Genomic DNA, 22,235 nt, shown 5'->3' with positions numbered 1-22,235 from the left:
ATATACACAAATGCATAGATTCGTAACCTGCATATCTTGTAATGACTGTCAAGTGCAGAATGTTACAAGCTTTCATAAAAGACCTTACTTGATCTATTTTGATAGTTCAGTGACAGCATTTAGGTGTTTAACCCTTCTCTTCTCCCTGGGGGTGTCTGGACCGCGATTGCTGCAACCACCTCCCTTTTTTCTGTGCCTGTCCTTCCTCAACAAATCCACCCCTCTGCCCAGGTTCCACTCATGATATTTAGCCCATCAAATCTCTGTGATGCCAATTAAATCATCATTTAGCCTATGGACTGACTTCTTGTTCTTCCTGTTTGTTCCCATAGTCCTTGCATCTGTGTAGACATCTAAGATGTTGAGCAGAATCCCCCACTGTTTTTTCCCCTCTTGTTGTTCCCATGACCCTAGTGTAATATTCCATTTGCCCCCCAACATCTAGTCCTCTTATAGCCGCCTTTTTTTAGACTTACCTGTGGCTTTTGTCACCTGCCCCCTCTGAGCCTAGTTTAAAGCCCTCCTCACTCGGCTGGTGAGTTGATGTGCAAAGTTGCTCTTCTTTTGATGCAGACTCCATGGGCGCTAGTGCCCGCCCCACCCAACCCCAAGAGGCCGTGCAGTCTGCTCCTGGCCTTAGGGTGGAATAGCAGCCACAGAAGGGAAGAGCTATGGGGGGTAGCCCCACATCATGGCTCTGGATTGGAGTGGTGGAGTTCACCTCCCTGCAGTCCCTCTGTACCTAGCCCCAATACCTGGGCTCTGTGTAGGGGAGAGAATTTCACCCCAAGTGCATTGCCTGGATAGGAATGTCAGTCAAGGTTGGGTTATGAGCTTCTCTGTACAGCACTGTGCGCCCTGTCTGTGCTCAGCAGGGGGTGACTAAGAAATCAGATTCTAGTTAGATCAGCTGTGCACAGACTGTGGCTTGAAAGCGCTAATTTTTGTATTGCAAAGATCCTTTCCTCCCCGAGGGCCCCTCTCCTGGCACTACAGCCCACCCTGCTGTCCAGCTGAAGAGCCTGGAAGTTACCGGTTAATTGTGGTTTTATCTGATTCTATAAACAATTACTTTTACCAAACAAGACTAGACCTAGAGCCTGCTGGCTAGGGGAATTAATGCCCCTGCAATGAGGAAAAAGTGTATGTTCCCCGACTGATCACTAACACAGAATGGCCATCAACCTAAAGCTGATTCCTTCCGCTTTCCAGCGTGACAGAAATGTGAAGTGTGACCTGCTGCTGAAAGATCTGTATGTGGAGAATGCCCAGCTGATGAAAGCTCTGCAAGCAACTGAGCAGAGGCAGAAAAATGCTGAGAAAAAGAACTTGGCCCTGGAGGAAAAAGTCTCAGCCCTAAACCAGCTAATGAGAAGAATGGCACAGGCATCTCTCAGCGTGTGAATTGGCCCTGGCCCTGGTTGCAGCTGGAAGGACAATCAGCAGTGGAGACCTGTGCTGCACTCAATTATCTCAGCCCCGGAGCAGCCGTGCTGCAGGGGGTCCTGTTGTGGCCCAGGGGAGAGTGCAGGGCTCTTCTGGCTGGGGTCAGCACGGCTGGGTCATGGTGAACTCCCATCTGCTGGTGGGATAGGCAGTGTCAGACCTGGGTGTAGGGATGCCATGTGTGCCTTCCCCCACTGCCTGGAGCAGGGGAAAGGGCTTGAGATCTCTCAGGGAGGGGGCAGGGGGAATGGTATAATGGCCATAAGGGAAATGTGCCCTGGTTTTCCCCTGGGAAAGCAGCTGCTTCAATGCCTTTCAGGTCATTCCAGTCGCTAGAAGGAAGCTCTCTGCAATGTGGGTCTGTCTTGGGGCTGGATGGTAGTTACGATCATTGCAACATGCTCTCTGAATTGGTCGGCACACTGGCAGTTTGTAGTGTATGTGCATAGTTTCATACAGAGTACATACTATTCATCCCTAAGTCCTGGCTATTGTTCAGGGGACCCTGCTGCTGGAAGTGGAAGGACCTGCTGTATTTTTAGGGTCTTCTGCTTTCAGGTCACCAGGAAATGATTTTAATATTAAAACTGCATTTTTACCATTGGCTTCTGGGTTGATTTTATCTCCCCTGTGATTTGAGTCACCTGCTCTTACAGCCTTCCTTGGATTCTAGGACACAGACCAGATCAAGTCAAGAGGCCAGGCCCAGCTGCAGCAGCGAGCAGCATCAAGCTGGGACTAGGGATCGTTCTGCTGGTTCTCTGCCTTGGCTGTCTCACAGAAGTCAGTTTGCCCCCTGCTCTTCTCCTGCAAAACATGGCTTGGCTCATATCTGCTCCATTCTCCTTTTAATGCTGCAACACCAGGGCCCCTTGGACAGGGAGCAAGGGGATAGAGAATTAATTAGTGCTGGTGGCTTTAGTTTACAAGTATGGAGTCCTCATGATTACCCAGCATACGAGACTGAGAACATGAAGACTCCATACCTGTAAACTAGACTTTCCTTTGCGAGAGAACTAGTCCCAGATGCTGCATCTGCAGCCAGCACTCTAGCCATGTGCACACAGACTGACTTCCAGTGCTGCTCCAATCTTCTCCCTCCTGCAACCTGTGCTCCTCCCTCCAAGTTCTATGCAGGCTGCTTATTTTTCCTTTCAGCATAGTGGGTGTGTGTCGGTGTCTTTTGTACATGCATTTTCTCACTGGCTGGGTCACTAGCATGTCACCCACTCCAGGGATGTGGCCTTTACCAGTCCATTTTGGCCTGGTAAGCATTGTAGTCCTGCCCCTGTGCTGGTTGTGAAACCAGACTCCCCTCATCTGTATGCCCGCTTGGGGGGGGGAGGGAAGACTTGCTTTCACCCTGTTGCTGCCTTTGTTGTGGGGGGTGGGAAAGGGAGTCCATTGGTCTTCTGCAGCTGACTTCACAATCCAGCTGGTATCACATTGGTCCTTGAGCTAATAACATAGTTGGAAATCTGGCAGTTGAATGGCTGGCAGCCTTCTTCTGCAGCACATGTGCATTGAGAGTCTTTGGAGCAGCTAAAGCACCCATGCAGATATCCTCCTCTTTACCTCCTTGCTCACTACACATAAGGGTGCTTTTTCTTCCTGGGTTTCTAAGCTGGAGCCTGTGCACTAGGTCTGCACTTGTGGTTGGCCTTGGTTGGATCCTTTCCTTGGACATTCAGCTGCCCTGGCTGTTTAGAGGCATAGCGGTGGCAGTTTCTTGCTACAGTCACTCCTGTAAGCTGGAGACATGTCCCACAGACTCCCAGAATCTCTAGCTAGGGCATCTCTTCTGTCTCTAAAGTTACAGGTGGACTCCAGAGTTCTCTGCTCTATAGCCTAAGTACATTGTCCCTCTTCAGCTGCATGTTTTTGTTTAAAAAGCAGAACTAAAACAAACCAGTCTCTCTGCCCTTTCCTGTTGGGCAGGATCTCCGTGCTCAGCAAACGCTGTTCCAGGCATTATTCCTGGCAACCTCTCACTAACATCTTGTCTTTCTCCCACAACGGCAGGGAAAAAGCTTTACCTTCATTTCTCACCTTTCTCCCCACCGTCAGGTAGACAGGCCCAGACCCCACCACCACAAAGCAGCCCTCTAGGCAGGCTGTGCTGCATGGGGGGGGGGAAAGACAACGACCCACACACACCAGATGCTCCCAGGAATAGCAGAATCTCCCCTCCCTGAGGGTGACAGAGGAGCCCCTCCATGCTGTTGGGGGTGAGAAAGAAGCCAGCATGCAGCATCTCTCCAACAGCAGTGCTAAGGAGGCTCCCCTCCTGGCATGGCCTGATAGCAGCCTGGCACTGATGGGGTTTGGGGACAGACCCAGTCCCTAGGGTCTGTGCAGAAGTGAATCCCTCCCTGCAGGGCTCTGTGCTGTGGTGTAAGTGGTGGGGTAGAGCCACTCCTCAGTGCCCCAGCAGCAAATCCCTCCCTGCAGGGCAGTGAGTGGAGTCTCAGCTCCTCCCTCCCCTGCCCATGGTGCAATAGAAGGGCGGTGGGGAAGGAGGAAGAAGGGCAGGCACTAGGGTCTCAGCAGGAGAAGCAACACTCCACCAGAGCCTCTGAGGGTAGGGGCCCTAGGAGCCACCAACTAGGTGAGGGGCTCCCAAAGAGCCACACATCCCTGCTGCTGGGCCATGCAGGAACCTGGTTCTGATGGGAAACTGGGGCAGCAGGGGCTGTGTCCCTCCCTGCAGAGAGGGAACTGCCTGGCATTGCTGTGAAGGGGAACCAGGCCCATGGTCTCCCCAGCAGTAGCAGCCCCCTAGTGCTTGTCGGGGGGGGCAGCATGGTTCCCGGCTGGATGGGCCCAGGAGTGTCTCCTTCTGGCTGCTCTCCCTAGAAAATCAGAGCTGTTCCAGGAAGATTAGAGAAAAATCATTCTCTCTGATCTTCCACGTAGTTCCCTCTGCGCATCTGATGGCCCTCAATATGTCAGTCCCACTCTCCCCTGCTTGTGAGACAGTGCGATTGTAAAAGCAGAGAGCCGAGGGGACTCAGGCTGGGGCTGCCCAGGAACTACTTCAGACTCGTTTTGAAACGGACTCAATTGACAGCTCTTTAAAGGTGCTCCAACAGGCTCCGACTGTATTTTCAGGAAAGTTATCAACCAATGAACAACAAATTGTTCCCCCCCACTGCTTTGCAGACCATCTCCACACCCACACACTGATGCATCCCACTAGAAAAGCTGTATTTGCCATTGTTAAAATCACCACTAAAGTTGGTTTGATTTCCTTATTACAGAGAGTTCAAGGAAGGCAGGTCTGTGGAAGGTGGTGAATAACTCCAGTGGCGTGTGTTTATGATAGAACGTGCTCCAGAACGCCTTGTCTGATCAACTGTTCACATTTCCAGCGTGGTAAAAAATGCTGAAAAACAAACATCTTTTCTGAATTCAAGGCAGACTTTTATTATGTGAAGACAGCCAGTTCTGTGTTTGTATTTGATACTGTTCTTGCCCAGAATCACTAGACTGCACAGTATGAATGGCTGGAGAGTGCAGCAGAACTAGATTTGCCCAGCTGCTGCATCCTTGCCTGTTTTGGGTTGGATTTTTTGAAGCACAGAAGCAAAGTCCTGTGTGGCAGCTCATCAAATGGTAGCCACTAAGAACTCCACGTTAAAAATGACTAAGGTCTATAGCACTTACTGTTGGGTGGAGTTGAAGTCAATGGCTGTACGCATGGAAGCATGCATTACACCCATAGTAACTGTTTCAAGGATCAAGCCAGAATTGCTCCCCCACTCACTATTGTGCATACACACAGGAACAGATCCTCAGCTGCTGTAAACTGTTATAGCTCTGCTGACTTCCCTGAAGCTATGACATTTTACCCCAGCTGTGGATGTGCCCACTGAGTATGTCAATGTGCCCTGGGAGCCTTTAGAATGAAGAGCACTCCCTGGACTGTAAGTTATTCCCTCTAAAGCCTTTGCACAGAACAGCATTACGTGAAGGGTTCCAAAGAAACAACTCCCTGCTGGGGCGGAAGAGTCTGATTTCCTCCCCTACTTCCTACACAGGCAAGGGTTTAGTCATTCTGTTTTAGTAACAGCCCTTCATTCTTAGCAGAGGTACCTGGCTATTCTTCTTCAACAGAATTGTTGTACCATCGTCAATCTCAAATTCTCCATGATCTTTCAAACACCGAACCTAAAGAGGAGAAAAGTGTTTCTTTCAGCATCAGCAGATGCACAGGGACAAGAGTGCCAATGTCACTGGCATAGAATGCAATGTGTGGGGGCAAATCACGGTTTACTCTTGTTGCATGTCACCTGGGCTGTGTTTGAGACAATGACACACTCACACCAGCCTAACAACATCTAACACAACAGGGAACTGAAATACAAAACCCAGCAACCTCAACCTTAGTTTTAAGTTCCCTATTTGACCCTCATTGCTTGACACGCCACTCCCCATCTCATCATGTATCTTGCAGTAAAATGAACTAAGAGGGATGATCAGCAGGCTCTGTGGAGGTGAGGGAATAAAACAAGAGCACATGGAGAAGGGGCCCTAGAACTGGAGGGTGTACTGAGTACATTAGAAAGGAAGAGCAGAGCCTAGTGGCATTCAGCCACCATCAGTGCACCTTTGAACTCACACTGGGTAGTTTATGCAACAGAGGTGTTGCCATGCACTCTTATGTCTTCAAAAAGAGCTGAGTGTGGCTCACCGAGTCTTGTGTTGCCAACCTGTGTGTGCACTACTGGTATATAGTTCCACAAACAAAGATCATTCAAACATCACTCAGAATCCCCAGCCTTGCACTTACTTCGATGTATAAGCTTTTGGGAGGTTTCATGTCCTGTGTAAGGTCCAGCCCTTCCTCTCCTCCTAATGACCTCATGTAGGTAGCAAGAGACTTTTTATACTGGTTGAACCATTCTGTCTGTAGACATAAAAACACTAAACTAAACCAGCAATCCTACAGGGACACAGTATCTCCATTACGAGTACACGTTTCAAAAATACAGCTTGTAGCTACTTTAAAAGGCAGGCAGTGTTGGGGAGAAGACGTGAAGAAGTACTTATTATTTGTACTGCAGAAGTGCCCATGGCCCCAATAGGCGCCACACACAAACACAGGGACACCTGGCCTGTGATCTATACCTGCCTATCCCCTCCTCTGAGAAGTTTGGATTCCACCTCCCCCTCTCAAAAGGGAGGCTCAGTCCATCACCACACCCCTGTAAAGTGCAAAGCGATCTCTGCATGAAAGGGCAAAGCATTAGCAGATTCAAGTGAAAGAGGAAAGCTGGTCTGGAACAAAGCTACAAAAGCCATCAACATGCAATGCTCTTCAACTCTGAAGTTTTTTAATTCACGTGTTACATGCAGCAGATAAAGAGGTTTGGTTTATTTTTAACCAATACAAAGAGTGCTTCCCTTTGTTCTGGTCTAGGATTTTTAGGCCCAACTAAGACATGTCTGTCACAGTAGAACAAATAGACCAATGCCAGTAAACAGTCCACCTTCAGTCCCTTCATTCACCCCATTTATACCACTGAAAACACTGGCCACCCAGCTCGAGACCTGTGAATCTGACCCCCTGCCCTTCAAGCAACCCTGCCTGTTGATCAAAATAGCCAATGCCTCATTTAGCAAAAGACTCTCCTCCTTTGAACTTGCAATAGTTCAGCCAATACTGAAGAATCCCACTCACAGTGCATCAGATCTTTTAGCTTCAGCAGAGAAAATAAATAATCTTCACTACCTTCTTATGCCTACCAGTAGAACTTCCATTCTACCCTGAATCTATTAAACAAGTCGAAGTTTACAATAAAGCTGGGCTTACTTCTTCAGCCGACATGTGAAATCGGAGGTCATTTGGCAAGACGCTGCCATACTCCCACCTGAGGGCTCGGATCCGAAGCAACCGGTCATACCTGGAAGAATTAACCAGGGATTAGAACCCCTGGGTTCTCAATCAAACAGAAGTATTAATCCAAAAAAGAATCTGGACTCAATCCCTTATTTATAACAAATTTGGTGCCTTCAGAAAATAAAGATACAGAGATCTTCCTGTGTTCATTTTAATACATTTGTAAGATGCTCAGATACTACTGATGAGTGTGGTATTACAACCAAGATTAAAGAGATAAACAATGTTTCATATTGAACAGAATAGTCAAGCATTGGGAAAAGAATCAAGGCTAGAATTTTCAAGAATGGCTTCTGATTTGTGTCTAGTTTTTAATCACACACTGAGGCTTGATTCTCAGTGGCGCTAGGCATCTACAACTCCCATCGAAGTCCATGGGACCAGCAAGTGCTCAGCACCCACTGAAAATTAGGACCACAGTCTCCAGCTGGGCATGCAAAATCAGAGGCAGCTCTTGAAAATACAGTTCTTTGCCCATATAAGAGACTGTACTCCGGTCACAGACAATTGCTATGAAAGCAAGATAAACCTTCCATAAGAAACTTACAGGTATGCAACAACACATCTTCGATTTCGCAGCAGAGAACAATGACGAAATTTGATTGTTGGGATCAAGTCACTTCGTCCTGATTTAGCTTCATTTCTGGCAATAATGCAAAGGGAAACAGTATTACATTATACTGAGACCAAGAAATTATCAAGCATGTGTATTTCTCCTATTATTTTTCCCAAAAGCTACACGTTCAGACAAAGCTCAGTCACAATTTAGTTTAGAATTTCTCTGGCATTTAATACCCACCTCACCCCAATCTTGTTTTAATTCCACAGGGAGCTACATGCTGGTGTTCAGCTAAGTAAATAATCTCTTGACCATATTAGGTAGTTTGCAAGCTCTTTTGAGTTCTCAGAACTAGTTTTTCTAGCCCTGGGAGATTCTGTTCTTTGAAAATACAAAACAAAAATGAGAACCAAGGCATCTCCAAATAACTGCAGATCCATGCTGCTTATCTTATGCACATGGCTAACTGTATTTTAAAAAAGATATTCTTAAATACAACTGAAACAGTTTTTTTCAATTTTGTAAATAAGTGACATTTAACAATGCATTTCCTTTCCTGTGTTTGGGGATGCACCCTCTGATCACTAAGTGGATTTGCACATCTGAGTAAATCATCTATGGGCAAGCAGTTTCACATCACAGATACACAGGAAATTAAATTTGATTAATGGGGGAGTGGTATTTATTCAGACCAGTTCAAACACTTTTTGGATATTTTTGTCAACATGTTTAATTCAGCTGCTTGATAAACAATTGAATGAAAAGCTCTTATTAAAGATGCAGCATGCTGGTCCTTCCAATTGAAGGCTGAGTTTCTAACCCACTATTTGGAGGTCCTCATGAGAAGACCTCCACCAAAACAGGAAACACTTCAAATCCCTGGTACTTCAGACGTAAACAAACAACATTTCAGAGCTTCTTTAACCATCATAAAAAGAAAGGAAAGGAGGCACAATCTAATGACCTCTAACACACATGAACAAAGAGAAACATTCCTGTATTTGTCATTTCTAAATATGAGGTGAGCTTTCCCTTCTCTGGTGTAGACAGCTCATTAGTCTTTCCACTAATACAACCCCACTTACACGTCAGCCTGGTTCTGTTCATATAAAGCTTTCATCTCCTCAAGAACTTGTCGGATTCCATCTTCCTGCAATATACAAATTCACTGATTTCAGCAGGGATTTTGAATTAGTAAATTGTAGTTGTTTAAATTAATCATGGTGCTCCAGCAAAACAGACTGAGCCAGGGAAAAATGCCTAAATTATAACTTGAAATGAAATATATACAAGTCAAAAAGAAATCTCTTCTAAAGAATTCAATCTCAGGAGGGTCCTGATCTGGTCCAACTTTGGATGGCATTGGAGTGGACCAGTGTTTACAGAAAAGTGAAAAGCTGAATTGCTGGAAGGATGGCTGAAAAACAGCTGAGCACGATAGCTAGGCATGATCCCATTTGCATTTTACTGTAATAATCACTATGCCGGACAGTAAATATTTGCAGGAGAGGGCTCTGTGTTTACTTTAAGAGAAAGCCCCGCTCCTGTGTCCCGGTCGTTACAGATGCCCCTTGAAGTAAGAGCTGTTTCTGAAGGCAGACGTGGCTCGCGAGCTGTTCCGTGCAGTCACCTACAGCCCAGAACGTCCCACAGGGCCTAGCACCTGCACGGGCCCCTCGCGATCAGTCTGTTTCGCCAGCAGGGACCAGCCCCGGCAGGGCGCGAGGGGCCGGCACTTGGCGGCACGGACGGTCGCTGCCCCCCCGCTGCGGACCCGACGCGCCTGGATCGTGCAACGCAGCGGGGGAGGCGCCGCGGGCCAGCCCGGGCAGAGGGCGGGTTCCCCGCACAGGGGCCGCCCCGCCCCCTCTCGCCTGGGCTGGGCCGGAGCCGTGCGGCGGGGGCCCGCCGGGGGGAGGCGGAGGCGCTCCCGTAAGGGCTCCGGGCGGACCCGCCCGCGGCGCGCCGAGGAGAGCGGCGCTCACTGGCCCTGGGGCGGGGCGCGGCCGGGCCGGCTCCCAGCTACCGCGCGGGGGCCCGAGCGGCTCACGTCGAAAGCGGGAAGGTGCCCGCCGGCGGCTCGGTGCAGCCCCCGGACCAGCTCCGCGGCCCGCTCGCCGAACATGGGGGAGACAGACGGGGACCGAGGAGCAGCGGACCCGGAGGGGGCCGTTACCGCTCCGGCCCTGGCCGCAAGAAAGCGCGCGCCCGCTGGCTCCACCAATGGCAGAGCGGCCGGCGCCAGAGCGTGACCGCGCCCCTTTACCTACAGACGCTGGCGGGGGACAAACTTCCCCAGAAACGTTCCCCCTCCCCCCACGAGTCCAGGCCCCGCCTTCTGGGTGCCTCAGGGAGAGCGGGGGGGGAGGGGCGTTCCGCCGCTCCGCCCGCGCCCTGCCCTGTAAGGGTAACCCAGCCGGGCGGGGGCAGGGCCTGGTCTGTGGCTGTGGCTCCTCACAGGCACCAAGCACCCAACGCGCCCCTCCCTCCCAGGCACTAAGCCCCCCCCATTGCCCGACCCTCCTGCTCCCTCTCCCAGGCACCGACCCCTCCATCCCCCCCACCTCCCAGGCACTAGCCTCCTGGCCCCACACTCTCTGAGTCCCCTCCCCCCCTCGCCCCATTTCGCACCCAGCTCTCCAGCCCACCCCCGCAGTCCCATGCTCCCCTCACCCATGGGCTGCCTCACCCCACCTTCTGCCCTTGGGCTCCTTTCCCCGTCACACGCCTGCCCCGGGTGGTGACGTCGATTCCAGCTCACACTCCTGGGTCCCCTCCAGCCTGCTCCCCACCCCCACCCCACTGCTCTCCAGCACCCCCCACACAACTAGAGCTGGGGGCTGCTGCTTTGTGCCCACCTTCCCGACCTTCTCTGCTGCTTTGTGTGCCCCTCCCCTGGCTCTCCTTCAGTGGGTCCCCCCTCACCCTTCGTGGGGTCCTAGCCACTTCAGCCTTGGCCCACTCCTCCCTTTACACCCTTTCTCTTGATTATCTTATGAGCTCATGCAGCTTCCAATACTTTATACAAATCCACTTCCCCACCCGTGACCTTTACCAGCTCTAGCCCCCTGCTCCCTTACACATGCGCAAACACCTTCACCCCTGGGCCTTCGTCACCTCGAGGCTAAGCAGGTCACCCTGGAAGCAATGGCTGTTGCAAAATGTAGCACATCACTGCTTGAAATGTGTTTACCAGACAAGTCTGGGGTGAGGATAAACCTGCTTCTCAAAGAAAAAGGAGAAGCTGACACCTCTAGCCAGGTATCATCAAAGTTGATTGGCAATCTCCTGTCATCTTTTGGCAGCAAAGGCAGGGGCAAGAACAGATCGATTTGCATTTTAACAACAGCATGGAACCTCTTTCACCACAAGACTGCATGCCTCTATCCTCACAAGTGGAAGGAACTTTATCTAGGGATAACCCTCAGGCAAATGCATTTCAAAGGCTGACTGGACTATAAAAGTGAGGGGTAAAAACACCCCAGTACTCCCTTTCTTTCTCTCTCACTCACTAACTAACTATATCCTTTATCTAAGAAGACAATGGAACCAGCCTTTGGACTTTGGGAGGGGTTCTGACCTGTGAATTTAGTCAGCCATGTTGCTGGGAGCATGTGGTAAGGTTTTTATCTTCAACCAAGTCTAGTTTATTAAGTCTAAGGTATTAGGAAGCATTTTATCTTTATTTTATATATATATATATATATGTAACCATTTCTGACTTTAATACCTTGTACTTATATGCACTTAAAACCTATGTCTTTGTATTTAAATACACTTATTTTATTTTTTAATGAAAACTAATCCACTCTTGTGTTTAAGATGAATTGTTTGGTAACAATTAAAGTAGCAAACCATTGTACATTGACCCATTACAGAGGCAATAGACCTCTAATATCTGAACTGTCCAGGAGAGGGCTGGACAGTGCAGAACACATGTTTTTGGGGGAAATTTGGGACTGGGAGTGTGCTGGGATCACCCTGAAAGTAGTAACCAAGGCTGGTGGAAGCCAGCATGTGGCTGGTATCTAGCTGGCAGGCTGCAGCTATACACAGACACCCAGGGTGTGACCTGCATGCTATCTGGCAGTTTGTGGGTGGCCCATGTTGGGAGCTACAGCAGCAAAAGCATTGTGAGGCACCCACGGTTGCAGGGCAGGTGGTGACACAATCCCTCACTGATCTGGATTACACCCCCGAATGTGATAACGCACTTGCAGGGGATGATTTCTATGATCATTTAGGTCTAGGTCTTGCAAAATGATAAGCATGGGTGCAAAGGTTCACCCTTCTGGTTCTTGCTGAGGACTTTAGTCTGGAATACTGTTGTAACATAAACTTTTATTTTAAAATGTTTTGCTTACATAATGGCAATAGGCACATAGAAGACTACTGAACAGGTAGATTTAACTACTATGAACATCTCCCTAAAGTCTCAAACACTTTGATTTTGGATGTAGTGTGATAGCAAATACAATTAGAATTGCCAAGATAAATTTGTTGAGAATCTTGAGATCCTTTTAAACTGTGTTCTTCTAGGCAATGTATTGAAAACAACTTCTTTAAAAGAATCTGCATGTAATAATTTTAAACTGTTTTTTTGTTTGTTTATATGATAGAAAAGAGACAGGAGAGGAGGAAAGTAGTTTTTTTAGCTGTTTATCGTCTGTAGTTAAAATAGGTCCAAAGCAAGATTATATGCATAACTTTTCCAAATCTATATTTAGATTGCTGTGTTAAAATTTAACTGTGCTGGAAAAAAACAAATGACAAAGTCTTCAATGCAAATATGGTAACTTTTCAGATAGTTGCAGAGCTAATTGGAATATAAAGTCTCCAGCTGTGACAAGGAAACTTGTATTACCAGGCAAAGTGACTTCAAAGAGAATAGAGAGACAAGGTGGATGAGGTAATATTTTTTTATTGGACCAACTTCTGTTGGTGAAAGATACAAGCTTGTTTGTGATGAGATTTTCTCTCTTACAAACAGAACTTGGTCCAGTAAAAGATGTTACCTCATCCACCTTGTCTCTCCAATATCCTGGGACCGACTCAGATGTAACAACACTGCATACAACTTTGAAAGATAATGGTAGGAATACAAAGTGGAAAGTGATGCTTAAGGATTGTGCAGGGATAGAAGAACATAAAAGCTGCCATGCTGGGTCAGACCCTGGTCCATCTTGCTCAGTATTCTATCTCCAACAATGGTCCACACCGAAGCTTGAGGGGGAGTGTACAGAAAAGGATTATGGAATGATTCACCCCCTCTTCCACTTCTGGCTTCTGATAGTCTAGCTCGCGGAGACCCTAAGCATGGGGGTACATTCCTCACCATGTTGGCTAATAGCCATCAGTGGACCTATCCTCCATTAACTTTGAACCCAGCTATACTTCTGACAATCATAACATCTGATGGCAATGAATTCCACAGGCTTGTTGTGTGAAAAAGTACTTCCTCTTGTTTGTATTAAACCTCTTGCCTATTCATTTCATGAGGTGACCCCTGTTTTTTGTATTGTGTGAAAACATGAACGTGATGAGGTATCCGGATCCCACACTGAGGCTCAGGGAGTTGCGGAACAGTATTGGGACAAAAAGACTCTGCCCCTCAGCAGCTGCAGACCATGCTCCAAATGGAAGGCCTGCTTAAAAGGGGACTCTGACAGGCAACCAGAGGGAGGGTGAAGGAGAAACTGTCTGCAGGAAGGCAGCCAGGCTGTAGCTTCTGAACAGAGGGATCTACAGGGGAAGGGACTAGACTATGGGTACGACCCAATGATGAGGCCAAGGGCCTGACCCACTTTTCTTCCCCCTTCTCTCTGACAAGGGGGAGCAATTGGGTACTGAAAAGTGAGCTGGAAAGCCCCAACTGACTGAATTATTGAGACTATATGAGCAATCATCTGCTGAGAAGGAAGCTGAGTGCTAGGAGCATGTCACAAACTGAAGAGAGAACAAAAGAGATAGGAAGTGGCCCAGGGGAGGGTGGCATGTTGTGTTAGCCAGAGGAGACTGAGCCTCCCCAGACTGCTTCCCCCTTGGGCCCTGGGCCCAGGACCTGGTGGAGAAGGAGAGCCTGGGTCCCCCTACCACTCCCCCTCTCGCTGTCTGGGGGAATGTGGGGAGCATTGAGGTATGTTGGATTGTAACTCAGGCCTTCAGATTGCCTGGCAGGACAATCCCAAGACTGGGAGACTGAGGCATGGCCTGCCCACTAGGCCTGCTATCCCTGAGTAGGGTGGATTGATTTAAATCAAGGCGATTTAAATCATTGAATTAAATCATGATTTAAATCACCAAGAGAAAATCATTGATTTAGATCAAGTTTCCCACTTCTTCACATAGTTCTTAAACAATGGTGCAAATCAGATCACTAAAACATGTTAATTTACAACTCAATGCAGCATTTTACAACATCTAGGAGGGAATACTTTGTGTTATTTTTTAGATAACTTGATTTTTATTAATTTAGGAAATAGTGCATAATACTAATTACCTGTGTCAAGCTGCAGATGCAGCAGCAGTACATTAGGAATGGTAAGAACTAAATCACACACACAAACACAATAGCACTTATATTTTATTAAACTAACTCTTAAATGTTACATAAAGGTTTCACATTTGCAATTGCAGCAGTCTCTTGAGTTGTGGGCTGACGGCTGTCCTTAAACTCTTTAGGTTTTTTTTTTTTCCCCCCAATTTTCAAATTTTATTAACTCTACCAGACAAGTCATCACAACACAAAACGTACGTTGTTCTTAAAACTTCTACAACTAGCTCTCATCTTCCCCACTCCTACTGTCATTTTTATTCATAGACTGAAACAGAAATACGAGTTTTTCTGCTTTTTCAACTCCCAGTCGATTTCTTAGCTTTGAGTGAATAATACCAAACGATGAAAATATTCTATTTGTGCCTGCAGAGGAAGCCACTGCTGTGAAAAGTTGGCTTAGTGACTGAAGGAACTCTGTTTCAAGGTGTCTGGCTAATGATTTCCACCAATTCAGGGGAGTGACTGTGTTCAAAACATCATCAGTGAACATGTACTTGACACATTTTCCTTTTTTACCCAGGGAAGGAATTTCTTCAAAATTTTCCCAGATAGGGTCTCTTACCCCAGAAGCCAAGACAATTTTTCTGTGGCAGAAGTGTGGGGGAATATAGGAAGCTGGGTGTGTACTGAATAATGTCTTCCCTTTTTCTTTCCAGTCCATTCCACTGTTCCTTTCTACTCTGCCTCCCTCCTTTGTCTCTCTGTCTTGTTTGGCCCAGTTCCACCACCACATAAGCCCAGAACAACAACAGTCCTATCCAGCCTGTGTTTTTCTTTGCACATGTGTCTTTAGTCTGCTCAGAAACAGAAACTGATGGCAATAGGCACATAGAAGACTACTGAACAGGTAGATTTAACTACTATGAACATCTCCCTAAAGTCTCAAACATGTGACTTTAGTCTGCTCAGAAAGAGAAACTGAAAGCCCAGAACTTTCAAAAAGCAAAAGCTGGTAGTTAGATTGGACAGACTAGAGCCAATAATTAATTTTTATGAGAGTATAATTGTAGGTTTAACATGTTTGTGATGAGATTTAATTGTAACTATTATTTTTAAAGGCGAGAGAAATGTAGTATTTTATTGATGATTTAAAAATTTTTTTAAAAATCCGATGTTTTTTATTTTTTTAAAAAAATCATTGATTTTTATCCACCGTGTCTTATTTTCTATCCCTTTCCTAATATCATCAATCATCATCATAATCACCATCAGGTCGCCTAGACAGCAAAGGTCCATTGTGACAATCCCCTATGGTCTCTGCCAATGGCTTTGTTCCATTTGTGTCTGATGCTAGCAGATGAGCCATCGCCGATTTATTACAACTAGGTTAGCCGTGGGCGACCGGGTAATCTCTTCCAGTTTAGGGGTGGTTGATGACCAAAGCGTATGTTGAGGGCGCATTTAATTGCTTTCCTAATAGTTCTGAATGTATTGTTACCTTTCTTTACCATTGCTGTGGATTGAGTGGAAGTTTTCATAAAATTATCCATGGTGATTCTAACATCTCTTTCTTGAGTGGTAACAGCTAATTTAGAACCATCATTGTTTGTGTATACTTGGGATTATTTTTTCCCATGTGTATTACTTTGCATTTATCAGTGTTGAATGTCTTCTGCCATTTTGTTGCCCAATCACTCAGTTTTGTGAGATTCCTTTGTATCTCTTCACAGTCTGCTTTGGACGTATCTATCTTGACTAATGATATATTGTCTGCAAACTTTGCCACTTCACTGTTCATCCCTTTTTCCAGATCATTAATGAATATGTTGAACAGCACAGGTTCCAGTACAGACACCTGGGGGACCCCAGAGTTCACCTCTCTCCATTGTTAAAACATCCCATTTTTGCTCCCCTTTATTTCCTATCTTTGAATCAATTACTGATCTATGAGAGGACCTTTCCTCTTATCCCATGATTGCTCACTTTGCTTAAAAGTCTTTGGTGAGGGACTTTGTCAAGGGCATTCTGAAAGTCCAAATACAGTATATCCATTGGATCAGCCTTGTCCACGTTTGTTGATCCCCCTTCCTCCTCCCCCCCCCCAAAAAAAAAGAATTCTAGTAGATTGGTGAGGTATGATTTCTCTTTACGAAAGCTGTATTGACTCTTTCCCAACAAATCATGTTTATGTCTGATAATTCTGTTCTTTACCGTAGTTTCTATGAATTTGCATGGTACTGAAGGTAGGCTTACTGTCCTGTAATTGCCAGAATCTCCTCTGAAGTCCATTTTTAAAATTGGGTTTTTATTAGTTACCTTCCAGTCATTAGGTAGATAGTTACGTAGGTACACAGGTCAGTCATAGTTTACAGATTTAAACGTTTTATTAGGAAATGTTTAAGCAAAAAACAAAAAAGCAACTGTCAGGGTTTACAAGGCACAGTAATACAATATCCAGGGACGGCATGCAGTGGGGGTTGGGGGATGATCGGAGATCAGGGGGTGGTAGCAGCATGATGAGCTGTGTCCCCGTAGGAGGGGCTGAAGGTGTGGGACTTGGGAGTTGCAGGGGAGGTATGTGGGGAGAGGGGGATGCTATCCAGCGTGGGGGGAGGGTCCCTGGGAGGCATTTGCCAAGGAAGGCAGGTGAGTCCATGTGCGGGAGTGGAGGTCTGGGGAGGACAATGGTGTGCAGGGGGGTATGTGGGAAGGCGGGGATGCTATCCAACGTAGAGGGAGGATCCCTGGGAGGCATTTGCCAAGGATGGCAAGCGAGTCCATGTGCAGGAGTGGAAGTCTGGGGAGTACAATGGCGTGCAGGGGGATACATGGGGAGGGGAGGACACTATCCATCATGTGGGTAGGATCCCTGGGAGGTATTTGCCAAGGGGAGCAAGCGAGTTCATGCATGGGGGTGGGGGTGTGGGTCTGGGTTTGGGGAGGACAATGGTGGAGTTGGCTGCAGTATCCCGGATGGGGGGTGGTGGTGTTAGGTTTAAGGTTTACAAGGAGATATATGGGCATGAGGGAGCATTTCAATGTATAGGAGTACCATTGGGGGCATGTTTTAATAGAAAGAGTATATAGGTCTATACGGGGTGAAATGTCTCTCATTAGTCCAGTGTCCCTCACAGTCGATTGGCGGGTCAGTCCCGTCTTCTCCTGCGGTGGTCTTCATGGTGGTCTTCGCGGCGTCCGTTGTTGTGCCCACCGCAACCTCCAGTGGCGCGTCCACTGCGACCTCTGGTGGTGCGCCTCTCGACAAGGCCGCTCGGGTGGGTGGAGTCAGCGGGACTGGCTGGTTCCAGGGGGGGCTCTCCGGCCCGCTCCTCCTGGTATTGCTGGTGTCCAGTGATATGTTCGACATAAATATCCCTTGACCACCGGATGGCGTCTCATGAGTTGGGCGTAGCGCCGACCCACACCGCAGGCCCAGAGCACGGGCTCGTTGCGGGGGTCCCAGGCGCCCAGGGCCCCAACGATCAAAGCATGGATCTGGACCTCGTAGCCCTGGGCCCTCAGGGTGTCGGCCAAGGGGTAGTATTTCTCCTTCTTGCGGGCTCGGGCGGCGTGGAGGGCCGGGCTGCTGTTCTTGCAGGGGACCGTGACGTCCACCATGACGATCTTCTTGTGGTCCTCATCGGTGATGACGATGTCAGGTCTCAGCTGGCTGTCGGCCCCGAGGATGGCGGAGTTAACGGTCACCGTGCCTCGGTGGGCCGGGATGGCCTTCACCAGACGGTCCTGGATGGTGTTGTGCCTCAGCTGCCAAGCTTGGGAGTGGGGCTTGCAGCTGCAGAGGACATGGGGCAGGGTCTTGTTGACGTACCCGCACCTCCTGCAGCGCTTGTCTCGGTTCCCGAAGTGGATGGCTCTGTTGAGCGGAAGGCAGTTGAGGCGGGCCCGGTGGACGAACCGCCAGTCGGCGAAGCTATTACAATGATAATTTCTCCAATTTCATATCTGAGTTCTTTCCAAAATGTTGAGTGAATACAAACTAGTCCTGATGACTTATTACTTTTATCAATTTGTTCTAAAACTTCCTCTAGTAACATGTAAACATGAGATGGTACTTCAAATTTGTTGCCCAGAGAGTGACTGTGATGTGGCTATCTGCCTTACATTCTCTACAGTGAAGACTGATGCAAGACTTCAGTGTGGAATACTTCTGTTATTCTTTCAGATTTAAACTAGTGTAAATGGTGGAGTCTCTGTAATTTGAAGTCTTTAAATCATAATTTGAGGACTTATTCAGTAACTCAGCCAGAAGTTAGTGGTCTGTTACAGGAGGGGGTGGGTGAGATTCTCTAGCTTTCAATATGCAAGAGATAAGACTAGATTATCATGATGGTGCTTTCTGACCTTAAAGTCATAGTTTTATTCCATTTTTTTATTGTAGATTTTGTGGGTAATGAATGCTACAGTTAAGATTACAGAGAGAGTTTCATCACAGTTTTCACTAGCTCACAACATATTATCAAATTTTTCTTTTTGGGTGAAACTTGCCAAACTTCTTTGTAGTCTGAAGATACTTTGTAGGGGTGGACACAGAATGAGAGAGACTTTAAAGAAAACTCTTTCCAGTGTTTTGAGATTAGACAAGGGTGTTTTTTTGTGGGTGAAGGAATAACCCTGGCCCTGAATTTTCAGAAGTGTTGACCATCTCCAGATCCAGCTAAAGTCATAGGGGCTCAGTATCTAGAGAGGAACCCTGTGATTTTCCTGCTCAGAGAGGTTGATGTACAATTTAATTAGGAGAGGCATGAGAAAAGGGGCCTGCTCTGGGTAATGTGTCATCACTGTCATCATCATCAATGCAACCCCCAAACTGTACGGAGGTGACACATGGGCACTAAGGAAGTCTGGAGAATGTGGGATTGACACTCTCTTCTCTTTGTCTCCATCAGCTGCTTGGACAGGGTAGCCAAACTCAGCAACCGCCTCCATCAGCAGTGGGGCAATTTCAACAGCTTTCTCCGCAGCACGTTGGTGTAGGGATGGATGTGCCCAGTGACCGCAGCCTGGACACGCCACGGCGCCCAGCTCCCGGAGACATGCCCTGGAAGGGACCTTCCCTAGAATTGCCCCTACTATGACGCCTGCAGATGCCACCACTCCAGATGGCCGCCGTGGGCTTCTGCTCACGACGCGTGCCCCCACTCAAGATGACCGTAGACCCCTGCTTGCGCGCCCCCACTAAAGATGGCCGCTAGGGGAATGGATAGCCATCTTTGGTGTGGGCAGGAGAAACCCGGCCCATCCCACTAGCCCCTAGCGGCGGGTCAAGCCGTCACGTGTCCTCCCCACCGCCTCTGATTGGTGGGGGCGGGGCAGGACGGCTCGCGGCCTCGCCGCCGCTGCGATGTAGGGCCGGGGCTGCTCCGTTCTCGGTGACAGGAGCCGCCTGCCCGCGGTGCTGCGGCCGAGAGACGGGACCGAGCCCACCCGAGCCGCCTTGGCCGCCTGTCCGCCGCCGGGCCCCGGGATGAGAAAGCGGCACGAGTCCGTCACGCTGGAGCATGAGCGCCCCGCCGGCCCGCCGGAGCCGGGCTGCAGCCTGAGGCACAGCCTGCGCCTGCCCGGCGCCGCGAGCGCCCGGCCCCACGGGGAGCCGGCCATGAAGCGGCCGCTCGGCAGGTGAGGGCGGCACCGGGTCCCCTCGGCATCCCGGGCGAGCCCGGCTCGAGCCCTGCCGCGGCATCGCTCCCCGCCCCCCCGGCGAGCCTGGCCCGAGCCTGGCAGCTGTGCTCCCGTCCCTCCCCCGTCCTAGCGAGCCGAGCCGAGCCGAGCCGAGCCCCGCCCCCGGCTTCCCGGCCAGGCGAGCCGGCGGTGACCGGCCGGCAGGTGTGACAGGCAGGCGGGGTGGGGGTAGTAGGCGCCTTCATAAGACAAAGCCCCACCGTGGCCTAGGGAGGGTCTCCAGCGCCCCGGGGCCAAGCCTACGTTTGCGCCTCCCCCTCGGTCTCACGCCCCCGCGCAGGGCAGGAGGGGTCCCGGTGCCACCCCCAGCAGCTCTGGGGAGGGGGGGATGCAGGCTTGGCTGGGCTCGGCCCGGCCCTGCCCTGCCCTGCCCTGCCCTGCCGCCCCCACTCCCCGCACTTACCCCATGCGCGACACCCGCCTCTCCCACCGCAGCCCGGCACCGGCTTGGATGGGGCAGCCTCACCCCGAGCCCCAGGGGGGCTGGGCTGGGCCGGCCCTTCACGGCTTGCGGAGGTGCTGAGGAGCACCCATCAGAGCCTCCTGTGCCCCCCACCTGTCGTGAAAGGCTGGCATGAGGCCTCCCCACTCACCTCCGCACTTACCCACTGCTCCAGCCGGTGCCGGCTGGGATGGGGGGCGGCCTCACTCCCTGGCCTGGGGACGACGACGAGGTCAGCCCTTCACAATGTGTGAGAAGGGGGGCGTAGAAGTGGCAGTGGGAACAGTTGCCCCTCAGCCTCCAGTCCTGTGCCCGTGGGCTCCCTTCCCCTTACCCACTTCTCCAGCCCCTCAGCCCAGCACCTGCTCAGATGGGATGGCCTCACCCCCTCAGCCGGGTGGGGGGGGGGCAGCACCAGGTCGGCCCTTTATGATGGGCGAAGAGCGGGGGACACAGGAGGCTGAGGGGCGGCTGCTCCTGCTTCCACTCCTGCACTTTGCCCCCCACACGCATCATGAAGGGCCTGCCCACCCACCCCGTCCCCCAGCCTTGGGGGTGAGGCTGCCCCATCCGAGCTGGCATCAGGCTGCGGGGCTGGAGCGGTGGGTAAGTGTGCTCTGGGCCAGCCCTTCACAACGGGCGGAGGGCAGAGGAGGCTCTGCCCCTCAGAGCCTCCTCTTCCCCCTGTCCCCTGCACGTCATGAAGTGCCGGCCTGGCGCCTACCCACAAGCCGGTGGCCTGGGGCCCCCCCTGCTCGGTATGCCACTGAAGCCTTAAGTGTCGGGACTATCCCTATAAAATCGGGACTTCCGCTCACCCTAGGCGAGCCTGGCGATCCCCACCGGCCCCTCCCTTCCTAGGAGCTTGGTGTGACTCCACCGCATCAGGGTAGGGCTGAAAGTCCCTGTCCCCAGGCAGTGCTGCTGCGGAGCTGGGCTGGGGGCTAGAAGGGCCCTGGGGCTCCTGCAGTGCACCCCCAGAGAGCAGAAGTGAGGGGCCCTGTAAGAGGATGGTGGTTCATTGGGGAGCGGAGACACATCAGTGGAGAGTCCAGCGGGTGTGTTGGGTTGATGGCAGCACAGGTACCTCTCACCCAGGGGCTAGTTTCTAAATCACCTGACTGCTTATCCCTGAGGTGCCTCTAAATGACAGGACTCCAGCTGACTCAGGGCAGCAGGGACTGAAAGCAATATCTTGCTTTGTATCTCAGTGCCCTTTGGGCAGCCCGGACCCGTTCATGTGGAGGCAGGTTTTCCTGTCTTACAGCAGTCATTAATAGTCACGCCCTTGTTGGTAGTCACGCAAAAAAGCAAAGGCCTGGACGAGAGCCTGGAGATTGTGATGTTCTGTTGTTGGAAGAAACCCAAACCTCTCTCAGAAGGTGAATAGTTTTCCCACAATTGAATCACATGTAGAGGATGGCAGGGGGAAAGAGGGTTGTACTATATTTGAGTTTTGTGACTAAAATAAAATCCTTTTTACAAGCCAGTTTACTTACAATGAAGCCCCCAAAGAAATATGAACATACACAAACACACACTCCATATGGAAACATACAACTTTAAAATGAACTTGAGTGTTATTTCTGTGAACAAACAGATCTTTCTGATTTCTAACAAGGGATGAAAAGACAATGCTGTATTGCTATACTCAATACACTTATAAATGAGGGCCTTCTTGATGGGTCTT

The 22,235-nt window shown here is 49.6% G+C and overlaps 3 protein-coding genes across 6 annotated transcripts in view; 2 read left to right on the top strand and 1 right to left on the bottom strand.

Annotated features, from left to right (window-relative positions):
• Positions 1–2,502, top strand: part of NINL (ninein like) — a 76,034-nt gene extending 73,532 nt beyond the window's left edge. For all 4 annotated transcript variants that reach the window (XM_067532856.1, XM_067532857.1, XM_067532854.1 and 1 more), the window contains one exon: positions 1,213–2,502. In XM_067532856.1, the coding sequence (XP_067388957.1) occupies positions 1,213–1,404 (192 nt within the window). In that variant the 3' untranslated portion in view covers positions 1,405–2,502. The remainder of the gene's footprint in view (positions 1–1,212) is intronic.
• Positions 2,503–4,396: 1,894 nt separating this feature from the next.
• GINS1 (GINS complex subunit 1) lies at positions 4,397–10,113 on the bottom strand. Its single transcript, XM_067532891.1, has 7 exons — positions 9,958–10,113; positions 8,993–9,057; positions 7,896–7,991; positions 7,262–7,352; positions 6,239–6,355; positions 5,542–5,616; positions 4,397–4,831 (listed from the first exon to the last, which is right to left on the bottom strand). The coding sequence occupies exons 1-7, from the start codon at positions 10,030–10,032 to the stop codon at positions 4,763–4,765; spliced, it is 588 nt and encodes a 195-aa protein (XP_067388992.1). The 5' UTR covers positions 10,033–10,113; the 3' UTR covers positions 4,397–4,762.
• A 9,241-nt stretch (positions 10,114–19,354) lies between these two features.
• The window catches only part of ABHD12 (abhydrolase domain containing 12, lysophospholipase), a 56,288-nt gene continuing 53,407 nt past the window's right edge, over positions 19,355–22,235 (top strand). Inside the window, exon 1 of the mRNA XM_067532843.1 lies at positions 19,355–20,040. Coding sequence (XP_067388944.1) covers positions 19,889–20,040 — 152 coding nt within the window. The 5' untranslated portion in view covers positions 19,355–19,888. The remainder of the gene's footprint in view (positions 20,041–22,235) is intronic.

This window comes from Emydura macquarii, unplaced genomic scaffold (genome assembly GCF_026122565.2).
Source record: "Emydura macquarii macquarii isolate MOO-44397 ecotype Brisbane River unplaced genomic scaffold, CSIRO-AGI_Emac_v2 contig_3305, whole genome shotgun sequence".
NCBI lineage: Eukaryota > Metazoa > Chordata > Testudines > Chelidae > Emydura > Emydura macquarii.
Note: the sequence above shows the minus strand (reverse complement) of the source record. Positions and strands in the feature narration are given on the sequence as shown.

Coding starts and splice junctions, on each gene's coding strand:
- GINS1 (XM_067532891.1), bottom strand. CDS start 10,032: ATGTTCGGCGAGCGGGCCGCGGAGCTGGTCCGGGGGCTGCACCGAGCC. Junction 9,058..9,957: donor GGCACCTTCCCGCTTTCGAC/GTGAGCCGCTCG, acceptor TGTATATTGCAG/GAAGATGGAATCCGACAAGT. Junction 4,832..5,541: donor TGTTGAAGAAGAATAGCCAG/GTACCTCTGCTA, acceptor TTTGTTTTTCAG/CATTTTTTACCACGCTGGAA.